This window comes from Callospermophilus lateralis, chromosome 7 (genome assembly GCF_048772815.1).
Source record: "Callospermophilus lateralis isolate mCalLat2 chromosome 7, mCalLat2.hap1, whole genome shotgun sequence".
Lineage (NCBI taxonomy): Eukaryota > Metazoa > Chordata > Mammalia > Rodentia > Sciuridae > Callospermophilus > Callospermophilus lateralis.
Genome location: NC_135311.1, coordinates 103,056,459 through 103,071,563, shown reverse-complemented (window position 1 = coordinate 103,071,563; position 15,105 = coordinate 103,056,459). Strand labels below are relative to the sequence as shown.

The 15,105-nt window shown below is 44.0% G+C and overlaps 2 protein-coding genes across 4 annotated transcripts in view; one reads left to right on the top strand and one right to left on the bottom strand.

The window, feature by feature from the left end:
- Positions 1–7,254, top strand: part of Cpt2 (carnitine palmitoyltransferase 2) — a 34,106-nt gene extending 26,852 nt beyond the window's left edge. The window contains exon 7 of the transcript XR_013091803.1: positions 6,949–7,254. The gene's annotated coding sequence lies outside the window, so the exon portion shown is untranslated. The remainder of the gene's footprint in view (positions 1–6,948) is intronic.
- Czib (CXXC motif containing zinc binding protein) lies at positions 5,055–12,063 on the bottom strand. Of its 3 annotated transcripts, none has more exons than XM_076860335.1 (8): positions 12,001–12,063; positions 11,702–11,785; positions 10,368–10,424; positions 9,642–9,723; positions 9,420–9,451; positions 7,813–7,890; positions 6,937–7,002; positions 5,055–5,320 (listed from the first exon to the last, which is right to left on the bottom strand). In XM_076860335.1, the coding sequence occupies exons 1-8, from the start codon at positions 12,004–12,006 to the stop codon at positions 5,243–5,245; spliced, it is 483 nt and encodes a 160-aa protein (XP_076716450.1). In that variant the 5' UTR covers positions 12,007–12,063; the 3' UTR covers positions 5,055–5,242. The 3 variants fall into 3 exon arrangements, with proteins under 3 accessions (XP_076716450.1, XP_076716452.1, XP_076716451.1); XM_076860337.1 differs by lacking the exons at positions 11,702–11,785; positions 12,001–12,063 and adding exons at positions 10,524–10,590; positions 11,527–11,673; XM_076860336.1 differs by lacking the exon at positions 10,368–10,424.
- Positions 12,064–15,105: the final 3,042 nt, after the last annotated feature.

The following is a 15,105-nucleotide window of genomic DNA, read 5'->3' as shown; positions in this document are numbered from 1 at the left end:
AATTCTCAGGGAGTTAGAAATAAAACTTAAACACACAATTTACCTTTAACCAAGCTCTGGGATGGCTCCTCTTTCTCTCTGCCTCAAGCTCTCAGCGGGGGAGCGAGGATCTACACAAGAGGCTAGTGAGATAGAACAAGCACGCTTTGGAGTGGGCTTTTATTGGGGAACTCTAAATTCTGGGGAAAATACCGTCCAATGAAGGTCAAGGGGAGCAGTGTTGCAAGGTCAGGTGTGGAGAGACACGCCTCTACATGAAGACAACATCCTCAAACCCAAGAAGGGCGGGGCAATCTAGTGGCATTTCTGCTACCCTACGCCTCAATCACCCAGCTGGGGAGTGACTCAGTCACGTGTGAGGTTGGTCTCCCACAGAACCCTATCATGCAAATATTCCTTTAAAAAAATTTTTTTTTGGAATGCTGGAGATTAGGACCAGGGCCTTGCCTGGCTCTACCACTGAGCCATCCTCCCAGCCCCACTTCCTATGTTTGAAGAAGTAACAATTACAGTGCTGTTTTCTGCACGGTTGTCCAATGGAGAAATCACCTGTCAGAACCGCCTGGTTGATTTTCTCACTGTCCCTGTGGACATCAATGTTATGCTCATTTCACAGAATGGGAAGCCAAGGTACCAAGAAGTTGTAGGACTTGCCCAGTCTCATGCCCAATGTGAGGGAGCCAGGACTTGGACACAGAACAATCCAACAACAAGCCTGCTTTCCATTACACCTGCAGCTTCACACAGTCAGAACTTGGCCTCACTGTGCTTGGGGAAGGGCACTCACTTAGCAGATAGCTCTACCCATCTGGGCTTTCTGGGGCAGAAAGTAGGAGAGAAAATTCTCACAATAGCAGGGGAGCTGCACACTGGTCATAGGAACCTCATGTCTTGAAAATATTCCTCCATCTCCCCTTTGCTGTCTATGTGGCCTGCTGCCAGCCTCCCATCCATTAGCTTCCTGATGTTCTCCACGTCACTGCAGACCATGTAGTGGTGGCCCAGGCGCTTGGCCAGATCAGCCAGCAGCTTTCCCTGTGGCTCCAAAATGACTACCAGTTTCTTGGCAGCCATGAGGCTAGAGCTGGAGAGCTGCTGCCAGGAGAGGCCTAGGATGGTGGTGGCACCGGTTTGAGAAAAATGCGATTGTTCAAAGGTAATACTTTTTCTTTCTTTTTTATTTTTTTTGGGGGGTGATACTAAAGATTGCACCCAGGGGTGCTTTACTACTGAGTTCCATCTCCAGCTCTTTTCGTGTTTTATTTTGGAACAGGTTCTCACCAAGTTGCTTAGGGCCTGTGCCCAGCCGAAGATGATACTTTTTAAAAAAAACTGCTCAGGGATAATGTAAGAATTGCATGTTGAGGACCTTCACAGAATGTCCAAACAAGAGCCAGTAGTGGATTTAGGACTCATGCAATCATCTCATCTTTCACTGTCCCCACTTCCAGTAGTTTTAACCTGGATAGGACACTGCTGTTCTGGAGTGTGGGGCAGAGGATTTTTTTCTGTGGTCTTGAGAATTGAATCCAGGGTGCTTTACCAGTGAGCTACATACCTGGCCCTTTTTGAGACAGTCTTGCTAAGTTGCCTAGGCTGGCCTCAAAATTGTGATCCTACTGCCTCAGCCTCCCTAGCTGCTGGGATTACAGGCATGTGCCACCATACCCAGTCACAAAACTACTTTTTATTTATCACTTAATATATATGTCTAGGCCTAGTTATAAGGGGCAGGGTACAGACAAACCACCACCAATTGGACAAATCTCATCAAGTAACACTGTCACAGCTGAACACCCTCATTTTTCAGATGGAGAAAATGAGGTCCTGAGACAAGAGGCATTTGCTCAGGGTTTACAAGGAGCCAGATGCTGAACCTTCAGAGATTCTACTCCTACATATTGCAGTACCAAAGCACACAAGATCATTAATCCTTGGAATACCTCTTTGAATACAGATTGAGGTAGGGTTTCAACCTTATTTTATTGTACAAAATCTCTAACAGCTGCCTCAGTACCATTTATTGAGGAGTTAATAATTAACCTCACGAACTACAACAGTATTCCTTAATCTTCATATGTCAGTAGGTCTGTTAATCTGCTGTTCCACTGTCTGTATGTGTATTAGTGCCAATACCATAAATAGTTTAAATTGCCGATGCTTTATAAATATATTGTGATACTTGCTAGGGGAGGTCTCCCGCCTCTGTCATACAGATTTCGAATCAATTTAAGTTCTAGTAAAAATTTGAGATTTTCTTTTATTTATTCATTTTTTAATGTGGTACTGAAGATCAAACCCAGTGCCTCACATATGCTAGGCAAGCCCTGTACCACTGAGCTACATACAACCCCACCCAAAATCTGAGATTTCAATTAGAATTTATAAACATTGATTGAAAATGAGCATCTTTATCATGTACTTTTTAAAAACTATTTTTTGTTGTCAATATAGCTTTTATTTATATTATTTATATGCAGTACTGAGGATTAAACCCAGGGTCTCACACATGCCAGGCGAGTGCTCTACCAGTGAGCCAGAACTCCAGTCCTCTGTACTTTAAAGTCTTCCTATCCATTACTTTAAAGTCTTCCTATCCATTAATAGTAATATAGGTCTTCATTTACTTGGGCCTTAATACCCTTCAGTAAAGCTGTCCATTAAGGTCATGAATCTCTTGACAGATTAACTCCTGTTACTTTGGGGGAAGTATCTTTTTTTTTTTTTTCCAAATTTTTTGAGTTGTAGATGGACACAATACCTTTATTTATTCATTTTTTGTATGTGGTGCCAGGGATAGAACCAGTGCCTCATGAATGCTAGGCAAGCGCTCTACCACTGAGCCACAAACCCGACCCTGGGGGAAGTATCTTTTCTTGAACTATATCTTGTTAGTAGCATATTGAAATAAGATTTCTCACCTTTACCTTAAATCCAACATGGTAATTTTTTTTTCTGGAGTTACTAAGTGGAAAATCATAATTAATGAAATACTGAGTTGGCTCTTTCCTTTCTCTTTACTTTTTTTTTTTTTTTTAAAGAGAGAGTGAGAGAGGGAGAGAGAGAAAGAGAGAATTTTAATATTTTATTTTTTAGTTTTCGGCGAACACAACATCTTTGTTTGTATGTGGTGCTGAGGATCGAAGCCGGGCTGCACGCGGGCTGCAGGCATGCCAGGCGAGCGCGCTACCGCTTGAGCCACATCCCCAGCCCTCTCTTTACTTTTTTTTAGTACTGGGAATTAAACCCAGGGGTACTAATCATTGAGCCATATCCTCAACCTGTTTTTTTGTTTTTTGAGACAGGGTCTTGATTAGTTGCTTAGAGCCTCACTAAATTGCCAAGGATGGCTGGAACTTGTGATCCTCCTGCTTGAGCCTCCCAGGTTGCTGGGATTACAAGTGTGTGCCACCGTGCTCAGTCTTTACTTTTCAAATTATCTTATTGTGGGATTTCCAGCACAATAAACAGATGTAGTGATTGAGGGCATCCTCATCTCACCTGACAAAGTGTAATACTTCAAACATTTCATCATTTATAAAATATGGCACTTGCTCTAGGTTTTTTGTTAATACCCTTTGTGAGGTGAGAGTAGCTCTCTTTTATTCCTAGTTTGCTAAGAGCTTTTTTTTTTTTTTTTAATTTTTTTGTAGTTGTAGATGGATGGAGTGCTTTTGTTTATTTTTATGTGGTTCTGAGGATTGAAACCAGTGCCTCATGCATGCCAGGAAAGTACTCTGACACTAAGCTACAGCCCCAGCCCAAGAGCTTTTTTGTTTGTTGTTAAATGGGTATTAAACATCTTTTTTGCACCTATTGACAATCTACTTCATCTTTCCTTTAATCTGTTAAGAGTATTTGGGTCTCTCTACCTCCTGAAAGATGGTCAAGTAATTTAAAATATAAATAAAACCTTGAGGTTCTTTTAGTGTTTGGTTTTTGAACTTACATACTGAACGGTATGTAAGAGACTAAAAAAGACTAAAAACAAGAAAGATTGGTTCCCCAGCCCAATGTGTTCTTGCTTCCAGATGAGACAGTAGATTGGACCCAGTGGGAGGGGGCTGGCAGAGGGAGGCCTGAAGTCTTGCTGTCAGGTACAGAAGAGCCCAGGGAACAGAAAACATAGGGAACCAATGTTGAAAAGTAACAAGCTAGGCCCCTCCTCACTACCCCTAGACATGGCTAACTTTCCCTGAAAACAGAGAATCCTCTTTCTAGAGCCTTACAACCAGCTTGGGTGTTAGTAGACCCTTTCCTACTCTCAGGAAGTGAGAAAGAGACACTAATTTGTTTTTCCAAAGAATTCTAAGCTCTAGAAGAACACTGAAAAAATAGGTCTCCAGCAACAGGTATTCCCAATGGTGGGTTTGGAGGGGAAGAATAAGCATTGGCATGGCCTAGCAGTGCACTTATCAATCCTGTCAGCTGTGTGGACATTTGGCCCAGGAACCAGGCCCAAGAGGCACAGCAGGTTCTGACTCCTGTCTTTACAATTCCAAAGGATTTCCTGGGGGCAGACACATAAATATGGTGCAAGAGTACAACCAGAGACCAGCAGGAATTGTTTCAGGGAGCAGAGGCTGACTTAGAACAAGGAAGAACTTTCACACCTCTTCTGATGGGCTGGGAGTGCCCCATCACAGCAAGTGAGCTGAGACCTGATGACCATCAGTCAGGAATTGTTTTGCCAGAAGTGGGCTGGGCTGGAATGCCAAGTGAGTCCAGCTAACAGAGATGCCCGGGTTTACCCAAGAACCAAGCTGGTCAATGCAGAGGTTTGACACAGAACTGCTAAGCCTGTGGCACCATTCCATAGGTTTCCCTGCCCTCTGTGCCACTGGCCTTGAGACCTTTGATCCTCTGGATTGATCTGCCCACTTTCTAAGAGCTGGAGAGTCCCTGGAAACTATGTATTCCTGCATATTTGGCAATTTGGAGGAAGTGCAAGGATTTAAACTGTAGAAAGTTGCCAGAAAGCAGTCAGAGACCTTCAGTGTGAATTCTTCTTTGTGGAGGGAATAGTGGCTGCTCCCTGACTCTATCCTCACACATTGATGTGATACAAACAGGGGTTTTATTGATGCAGCTTGGGAACCATGACAAACCCCAGCATGCAGGTTATGAGGGCTCTCTACAGCAACTAGGATATGAGGGATGAAGGAGCCAGTCTCTGTGAGTGCTGCTGCTTGGGGCACTTTGTTTCCTCTTATTCTTAAGACCAAGTGTGTAGGAAGAGAGTTCAGCACTTCACAAACTGGTGAGTGACCTCGTAGATTCCCACAGACTCCTGAGCCTTCTCATCATAGTCAGTCCAATCCTATAAAATAAGAGAACAGAGTTAGTCAGTGTGGAGAGTGGAGAACGGGGACTTATGAGGACCCACTCAGGCTCAGACTCAGATATTCATGAACATGTATGACCCTGAACAGAGATAGACAGCTCAGGACTAAACTTTAGCTCCTCCAGCTTTGTGATTATGGGTAAGTCACTTAACTTCTCTGCACCTCAGTCCTCTTCTCCTAAAAAAAGAGAGATGCCAATAGACTTCAGATTGAATTTTCAAAGAATCATATCAGGAAATACATGTTAAAGCACTTAGCACAAGGGCTGGGACAAAGAGGAGCTCAGTAAATGCCAGCTATTGTTGTTAAAGGTGCTTTTCAGATGGAATGAAGTGTTTTTTTTTGTTGTTGTTGTTGTTTCTCTTGATTTGGGTCAGGGTCTTACTAAGTTACCCATGCTGGCCTTGAAACTCCTGGGCTCATGTGAGCCTCCTGCCTCAGCCTGTGGGGAGGGTCAAATACATGAAATACATGCCACCATATCCAGTGTGAATGAAGTTCTTGTCCTTCCTTCCTTTAAGGCCTGAGCACAATTTTATCAGCAGCATACTATGTCCAGCAATGCAGATGATTACTTGTTAGGCTCTATAAAGTCACTACAAACACTAAATTAATGAATACCGAACTACTGTTTCCAGTGGAAATACAGGGTTAAGGTCCTGTGAACATCTGGTCACATTTTCATCAACTGATCAATAACTTTGTTTTACCTGTGTTTATTTCTATTTAAAAACATGTTTTTAATATTTATTGTTGATTCATTAACATGAAGTTCAGAGCCAACAACACTGTAACCCATGCCTTGATAAACTTGATCCAATTTCTCTACGAAGCACATCTCAGCTTTCTTGCATGTAGAAACTAGACAGCATGATAGCAATACACTTGGGACTATTTAAATAGCAAAATCAACATTGCACGCGACTAAAACACTCAGGGGTTACTCCAGGGGAACTGGGCTAACTGGGCTGCGCAAAATAACCACACAAGAGACAGAAATACATTTTCCTTTGGGGTTGCTGTGATGGCTCCTCTGACCTTAAGGGTCCGCAGAGAGAGAGAGAGAGAGAGAAAGAGAGAAAACGCAAGCATGCCCGCATGTGCTGACCCCTTTTATTGAGGAGAAGCTATTCAAATGAGGCAACGGGTCAGGTAAGAGTCTAGGTTCATGATATCTGCTGTCAGCAGGTTGACTGACATCTAGGTAAGCCACACCCAAGGGCAGAGTAAGAGAAGGGGTCACACAATGGGGCGTTTCCATGGAACATTCTATCCCAAACAGGGCAAAGAGATAATATCACAAAGGAACAGGTGAGCATAGCTCCACCCATGGGACTGTAGGAAGTCACACGCCCATGCACAAAGACACTGTCCCTTGAACCCAAGAAGGGCAGGGCAGTCTGGCATGGCTGCTGCCAGAGCCTCAATCACTCAGCCAGGGAGTGACTCAGTCACGTGCAAGGTTGGTCTCCTACAACCAACAAAAAGCACAAAATGCAGAACCAACTTTCCATTGATAAGCCTTGTTCACAAAAAGGAAAATTCTCATCAGGTGCCATATAGCACCTTGCTAGGTCTCAAGGCCACATACCTTCTCTTGCAGATTAATGTCACTGAAGATTGTCCCAGACTCCACACCCTCAGCAGCAAACCCATCCTGCAGGGGACAGGAAAGCAACAGTTAAAATTAGTCTGGAAGAAAAAAAGGCACTGAACAAGCCTGTGAAGACTGGCCAGGGAGCTGGCTTTTCTAGCAAAAACTTTGGGATGGAGGACAGAGATGGAATTATTCTCGAATAGCTGCTGTTTCTAAGACCTGGTAGTTTCCTCAGGATTAAGTCTGTTTTTTTGCAAATTACAGCCTTGGGCTGGGGGACATAGCTCAGTTGGTAGAGTGTTTGCCTTACATTAGTAAGGCTTGGGTTCGATCTTCAGCACCATCACCAAAAAAAAAAAAAAAAAAAAAAAAAGCCCTGGACCAGAAAGCAAGAGAAGTGGGGTAAAACTCTTCTACTACCCCGATTTGCTGAGCAGCCCAGGGCATGTCACCCCTCTTTCTGGATGTTAGTTTTTTTATTTATGAATGGGAATGACAATATTATCTCTTCTGCCTTATGTCACAGATTTGTTGTGAGGTAAAAATGCTGTATAAATAAACAGTGATGAACATTGGCTCTGGAGTCAGATGGCCCTGGGTTCAAATAACAGCTCCAATGCTTACTGTGTGACCCTGGGCAAGCTGCAAAATCTCTTAGGATCTTTCCTACTCTGAAAAATAGGATAAATCATTTCATAGGGTTACTGTGATTAAGTAACATGTAAAAGTGATGGGCCTGGTGCCCAGCATATAGAAGACTTAATAAGTGACAATTAGAGTCTTAGAACAGACTTTCTAGTCCACAGCCTCTGGAGGAAGCTAAGTTCTGCTGTCACTTCTTACATCCCCTTCCCAAAGATACACACGTACCTGGGGCTGGAAATCAACTGGTTCAAGGCCCCGGCACTCAAACTCTACTATCGTCTTGAACTTCTCATTGTCTTCAGCCTAGAAAGAAGTGTGTTGAGGAGGTAGCTCATCTTGGCCCTAAAGATGACCCCATGGCCCCCGCCCTTCCTGCCATGTGGGCCCTTACTGCCCTATGAGCCTAGAATGGGACCCTGGCACAACTCATTTCCTTCTTAAAGAACCTTGCTTTGAGCACTGCTACCCATGGAAACTTCTGTGGACATGGAGGCAGCAAAGAATATGGAGTCTGTGGTTAGCCTGTCTGGATGTGAGGCTGAGCTCTGCATCTCTTCCCCTCTGGGCATAATATTCATAAACTATCAAACGGAGCTGAGGAAACCTTTATAGGTTGATAATGAGAATTTAAATATGTATAAAGTGCCTAGCATAGGACCTAACACTATGCTCAAAAAGTGGTAGATATGGGCTGGGGTTGTGGCTAAGTGGCAGAGTGCCTGCCTGGCATGTGTGAGGCACTGGGTTCAATTCTCAGTACTACATAAAAATAAATAAATTAAATAAAGGCCTGTTGACAATTAAAAACAAGTATTTAAAAAAAAGTGGTAGATAAAATTATCAATACTACAAATATGAACAAGAACATTAAGCTTCCAAGTCTCCAGATCATGCAAATGGTCCCAGTACTCTTAGCCACAACCTTTTGCTAACCATCCATAACACTGCAAGGGCAGATGTCTGCCTTAAAATATTTGAAATGGGATGTGTGTGTAAAGGGCATACCTGTTTAAGGATGGGAAGCCAGGAAATTCATGCCTATCTGACCCAGAAGGCTCAGAGTCAAGTGCCATGCCACATATTCACTCTCATCCTGTCATTTACTGTAAAACCATTTCCTGCACTCCAACCATATGTGTAGCACTGGTGAGGCAATTCTCCATTGAGCCTTGTTTTGTTGTTTGCTGGTCTGTATCTTCTGCACATTATGATTTACTTGGGAGTAAGTCCTCATTTAATTGCTCTCTTTATATTTGGGACAATATGAAAATTGGCCATAATTAAAATATTTTAAATAAATACCAAATAAGAAAAGGATAAATACAAATAACTACCTTTTAAAAACAGACCCAAGGCATACCCCAACCCCCTTACTTTTGGGCTAACTTGTTATGTAGTAAGGCATAACCATCTGGTAATAATATTGGCACTCTCCAGCATGGGTTGCACCAAAGGACTGCCCCACTCATAGTTTCAGAGAAGGCTTGCTAGTCCTCTAAGATGAAGACAAGGCATATACTCTCAACCATGGAAATTGAGCAGCTAGCTTGGGTTAGAAGTCCCTGGAGCTCCAACAGCACAGCACTTTTACAAAGGCACTGCAATGGCCTGTTTTGACTCTTTCCCCTAGCAAGCACCCAGTATATGGTGAATGAATGAGGGACCGAGTGAATGAGCACCTGAGTGAGTGAAATTACAGAAAGAAAAAAGTACATGAGTAAAAGCCCTACGGAAGGTTGTTTTGCTATAGCAATAACTCTATAACCCAGGCCCTCCTAGCCCCCAGTTTAGATTTAAACCCACCACATCTCCCACTATAGTAGCAAACTTACATTGTAAGATTGGATGGTGCTGCTCAAAATATCTGAAACATTAAAAAAAAAAAAAAAGACAAAGTTGAGTTGAATCCATACTGTGGCCCCCGTAGGTGCCCAAATGTGGCCCTGGGAAATAGACAGATGCAGAGGCTTTAGCATCTGAGGACTGAGTTGTCCACAGTTACATGAGCCTGCTTTCAGTCTGCTATCAGGAAGCTGTGGGCCAATCTGACCTACCTATTGAGTTTTCCCGTGCACACAGCTTGCACTTCTGGACCATGGAGACACTATGACGGCCTCCCTTCAGTTCCACACTATCCTGGGGAGAAACAGAACCTCTGGTCACATATCAATTAAATGCAAGGGTCCTGGGGATATTCTGTCCCACCACTTATTATCCAGTTGAAGAGAACAAGACCAAGAGAGACAAATGATTCCTGGGGACTGGGGAGTATAGCTCTCAGTGGTAGAGCATATGTTTAGTATGTGCAAATCTTGGGGTTCAGGCCTCAGCACCAATAAAAATAAAAAGAATTGGGGGCTGGGGATGTGGCTCAAGCGGTAGCACACTCGTCTGGCATGTGTGCGGCCCGGGTTCGATCCACAGCACCACGTACAAACAAAGATGTTGTGTCCGCCGAGAACTAAAAAATAAAAATATTAAAATTCTCTCTCTCTCTCTCTCACTCTTTCTTTAAAAAAATAAAAAATAAAATAAAAAAATAAAAAAAATCTTGGGAAAGCTTGACACTGAGGAAAGGGATCCCCCTTGATTGTGAATTCTGCTTCACATCCCAAAGATGATTATTGTTTCCAGTACTGATTACACTGAGGCCTACCCTCCAAACCACAAACAGCAGTGTCCAAAGGATTAGAGAAATGAGGGCCAGTTTCTCTGAATCCCTGCTCAGATGTATGTGTATGTGTATGTCGGGGGAGGTGGGTAGTGGTGGGGAAGGTTACCATCAGCCGGAGGTACTGCCATTTCTCTGAAATCTCACCACAGTTGCCACATTTCATCTTGGAAGAAGAAAAGCATATTAGTAAAGCAATTGGCTAAGTTGGGCAGACACTGAGGGAATGGTAAAGACAGTGTGAGTAGGCAGGCTCATAACCTACCTTCTTGTTGGAACTCTCACTTCAGTTCTTAAAACCAGCCCAATCAAGGACATAACCAGACTTATCTCTAGGCAAAGAACAAGTTGTTTCTCATGTTGGTGTACCCACTCTCACCTAGGAAGTGCCCAGGATGGCTGGGGATTCAAGGCTCCTTTCAGTCCAGAAATGGCCTTAACAGGCCCCAGCAACTCTGGGGTTAGGTGTTCCCACAGGCCCTGTCAGTGCCTGGTTTCAGTATTTATTCATCATTGTGCTGTTACTCTTTATGTCTCCCTCTGTGCTTCTTAAAGCCAAAGAATACTAATTCTCCAAATAAAAGCCTAGAACTCAGGCTTCAAAATATTTGGAAATAAAAGTGGTCAAAGGTGGTTTCCTGAAGGACAGGGCTTTAGGCAGTTTCGGAAGGATGCTAGGATTCAGATCAAGAGAACAGGGCAGGGGTTCTGAAGTCTGCGATAGGACACACGAAGGGCCTCAAACTCTTCAGATAAGAGGACCTCTGCGTACCATGCAACTGGGGGTACCAAGTTTACCAGTAAGGGTGGTTCATGCACAAATTTTAACTATTTCACAATAAATAAGGCCAGATCAACAAATAAAACATAAGGCAAAATTATCATTTTAATAAATAATCAACAGATTAATTCACTAGCATTTCCTTTAGTGTCGGTTTATAGACTACAACATATTTAACAAAGGAAAAATTTACAGCAGTGGCGCAGGCCTGTAATCCCAGCAGCTTGGGAGGTGGAGAGAGGAGATCGTGAGTTCAAAGCCAGCCTCAGCTACAGTGAGGCGCTACCAACTCAGTGAAACCCAGTCTTTAATAAAATACAAAACTGGGCTGGGGATGTGGTTCAGTGGCTGAGTGCCCCTGAGTTTAATCCCTGGACCTCCCCCCCCAAAAAAAATATATAAAAAAGAGTTGTAAAACCGTCGAAAAATGACCAATAAACTTAAAAAACAAGCCAAAAATTCTGGCCTGAAAAACGCGAATATTTACTGTGTCTGGTTAAATATTTCTCAAGCTGCCGGAGAGATCGCTCCAATTCCAAATCAAGATCTGGCGGGGACGCCTCCTGGCGATGTCCGGCCCGCGGCCCTCGGGTATCCCCCTAAAGCCCACGGCCTCCCGAAGCTCCTCCCTTCTCACGTCTCAGGGCCCGCCCTCCGCGCACCTTCAGGTACCACCGGAAGTCCTCGCCCACAGGACGGAGGTTCGTGACGTTCTCCAGCGTTGCTTTGAGCTGCAGCGCGATTTTCTGAGGAGAGGGAGGACCAGACCGACAGTGTCGGCCGCGCTTGCGCACATCCGCGCCGGCCCTCCCGGCTCGCGCATTACCTCCTGTCCCCTTAGCGCGAGCCCATTCCCTTCATTCCCATCTGACGCGAGATATTGCTTTCCAGGGCCTCTCCACCGCCCCGCCACCACTCCCGCCCCGTACCCCGGCCCAGCGGTGAGTCGCCTCCCCCTCACCCCCATGGTGGCCCGGCTCAGCGCGGCGACGACTGCGACGGCTACTTTCTGGCAGGTCGTAAAAGAGGAGGAGGCACTTGCGCACTCTCAGTGCGGGCAGTTAGGTGGCGCATGGTGGGCAGCTGGGCAGGCGGTGCACCTATCCTGCCCCTCGGGGCTCTTCCTGTTAGGGGAACTGGAAACGGTGGAGGTCATTGAGTGTGAGATTATCTGGTGCTCAGACGCGCCGAAAGGTGCCCCCAGGAATCGGTCATGCCGCAGATATTTATTGAAATCCAATTTTGTACCAGTACTAAGTGGAGAGTTACCGCTCCTCAGTTCTTTCCTGCCTCTTCATTATTTTCTCTTCCCTGGGCTCCTCTGATCACTTTGGCTCCTCCTGCTCAGTGGTGAGAAGGTCCGGACCATCTTGGGGACAAAGGGCAGGTCTTAACTGGGGTCTTGACTCATAACCTAACAGTCATTTAAAAGATGATATATGCTTTTTTCTACTTTTCCACCTCAATTCAAAGTTTGCCATATACTAAAAGCTTGATATGTGCCTTACTCTCAATTTTATGGTTTTCAAAGTGTAGGTGCATTATTAAAGCCAGGATGCCCTCGCTGTAAGTCTCCAATGATAAACAGCCTAAAGGATAAAAACTGTTGAGACTTCAAAATGGCAAAGTCCCATGGTCTTTAACTTGTTTGCATGATTTGTGTTTTTACATTTCCCATCTATGTGTTCTTTTAACAAGTATAATAACTTATCTTTATCACAGGGTAAAGATGTTTACACAGGATGTAGCATGATAGGATAAACGTAATGTTAAAACTCACCTCCCTTAAAGTGCCCTCACAGGAAAAGAAAAATAACTTCGAAATGCACCTAAAGCCATTTAACATTCCTAAACTCTTCCACACCTGCAAGTAGTCCTTTCACAAGAAAAAACTAGCCCTCTGCTGTGTCTGGGAGCCAGGTCCACACTCTCCTGGTTTTGTCTCCCTTCTTAGAATTCCCAATTAAAAGCCTTGCTCTTCTGACTTGATTTCTTCTAATGAAATTGAGTCAAAAGTTCCCATTCGCTGGCATCAGGGGCATCCTCACAGATTTGGAAATTATGCCTTCTCCAAACTGCTCCTTTATTTGTCCATGAGACTTGGTCTGTAGGCTTCTCTCTGGGTTTTCTTGTGTTCATGCCCCTTCTTTCTCTCTGTGATCCTTAAGACTGGATACCCACTTTCTGCTGGCATTTCTATGGGCCCCCACCTGTCATATCCTACGGTATCCTCACTGGTTGGTACCATACAGGAGCTGTGGGCGTCTACATCAGAAGATTCAGCCCATTTGAAACTTTTCTAACTTTGGAGGTCCTCAGTGTCATTTAAAAATCGGAGTGACTTTTCCAGATGTCTACTGTACCACCAGATTACCTTATAGCCTCCAAGTTCCTTTTACAGAAGGAGGTATTTTGAAGTAAGGGACCCTCATTTGGTGGATCCCAGGGATGCAGTTAACTTGTTATATAGACTTTGAAGGAGGCAAAGTGTGGTGGAAATGAAACAGTGAATTTGCTGCCTTCCCACCCCATTAAGAACCATCACCACATGCCAAGACTGGCCCCCCATCCTGACAGGGACCAAGAAAGCTGAGTAGAGACTACGTCCCTCCTCAGGCCTGCCTTTTGTCTCACTTAGCTGCATTTCCTGCCACACTTAGCTCATCTTCCTTGAAAGGCTCTGCTTAAAAAAAAAAAAAAAAAAAAAAAAAATGCTGGGGATGTGACTCAGTGGTAGATTGCTTGCCTAGCATGTTCAAGGCCTGGGTTTGATCCCCAGTACCTGAAAAATAAATAAAAATAAGCCAGGCATGGTGGTGCACACCTGTAATTCCAGTGACTAAGGAGGCAGAGGCAAAAAGACCCAAGTTCAGGGGCAGCCTTAACAATTTAGCAAGACTCAGTCTGGGGTGGGGATGGGAGGACTGGGACTGAGTATGTTGCTTGGTGGAAAATAAATAAAGCTCTGCTCAGCTTGGAGACTTTGAAGGTGGAAGTGATACTGGTCTTGAATATCAGGATTGGGTCCTCGTTTCCCGTTGTTGAAGATTTAAACACTAGAGAACACCGAAGCAAGCATTGAAAGCAAATTTTATTTGAGAGCAGCCAGAGGCAGTTGGTAGGCTCCTCTGAAGAGGAGCTAAGGACTCAGAGCTGGTGCCTGTGGGAAGGGGCGTGTCTTGCCTCTTTACAGATCTCAGGTTTCTTTTCCTCTCACCCTCCTTGCCTACCTGTCTTGACTATAGGACCAAAAGGCAGGAAAAGAGCTGCCCAGAGGTACTCCTTAGCAACTCGCTGTATTGGAAAGAGCGATTCCCCAGAGCTGTTGATAACTTTGGGGCAGGGGGTGCTCTGGAGGTGTTAATGTTTCATTTCTTTTTCTTTGAATTAGCCCCCATGTTCTGATCATTCATTATCTATACTATCTGTCCTTTGCCAGTAACTTTTGAAACAATGTTTCTTCTATTTTTCAAAGCTGTTTTGGAATAAACCCTATTTTCCTACCAATTTGACTCCTAACATTAGAATTGCATGTGTTGTAACCTAGCCTCTTCATCCCAGGATGGATGATGCCACCTAGTTAAAAAAAAAACAAACAACAAAAAAAAACACTGTCCTGAATTAGGTTTCTTGGGACTCTTAGGGGCAGAGAGATGATGATGATGAAATCGGTTTTATTGGTGATCAGGACCAAGTTCATGTTCCATGGAATTGAAGAACGAACACCATGAGTAGATGAATAGACAGGCAAATAAGCATAGAAAGATTTATTTATTTAAGAAAGTGATAGAGGACAGACTTCTCCCAAGAGGAGGGTTCCTTCCAACTGAAATGCCCATAGGGGGTTGGGGAGGTGACTTGCCTTTTTTATATAGCAAGAACTTCTTTCATTATTCATTGTATTTTCTCTTTTCTATATACACACCTAAGAGCACGAACACAAGTTGTTGTTGTTGTTTTTTAATAACTTAAGCAACTCTTTGTTCTTTTCTTGAAAAACATTCATCACCCTCTCAACCCTCATTATTTTTACCCATATTGACTGCTTGACTTCATGTCAGTTATT

Bases quoted from the DNA above. Each gene is read 5' to 3' on its own strand.
- Czib (XM_076860335.1), bottom strand. The intron at 9,452-9,641 runs GTAGGTCAGATT...TTAATGTTTCAG, and splicing joins TGCACGGGAAAACTCAATAG to ATATTTTGAGCAGCACCATC. The intron at 5,321-6,936 runs GTATGTGGCCTT...CTTATTTTATAG, and splicing joins ACATTAATCTGCAAGAGAAG to GATTGGACTGACTATGATGA.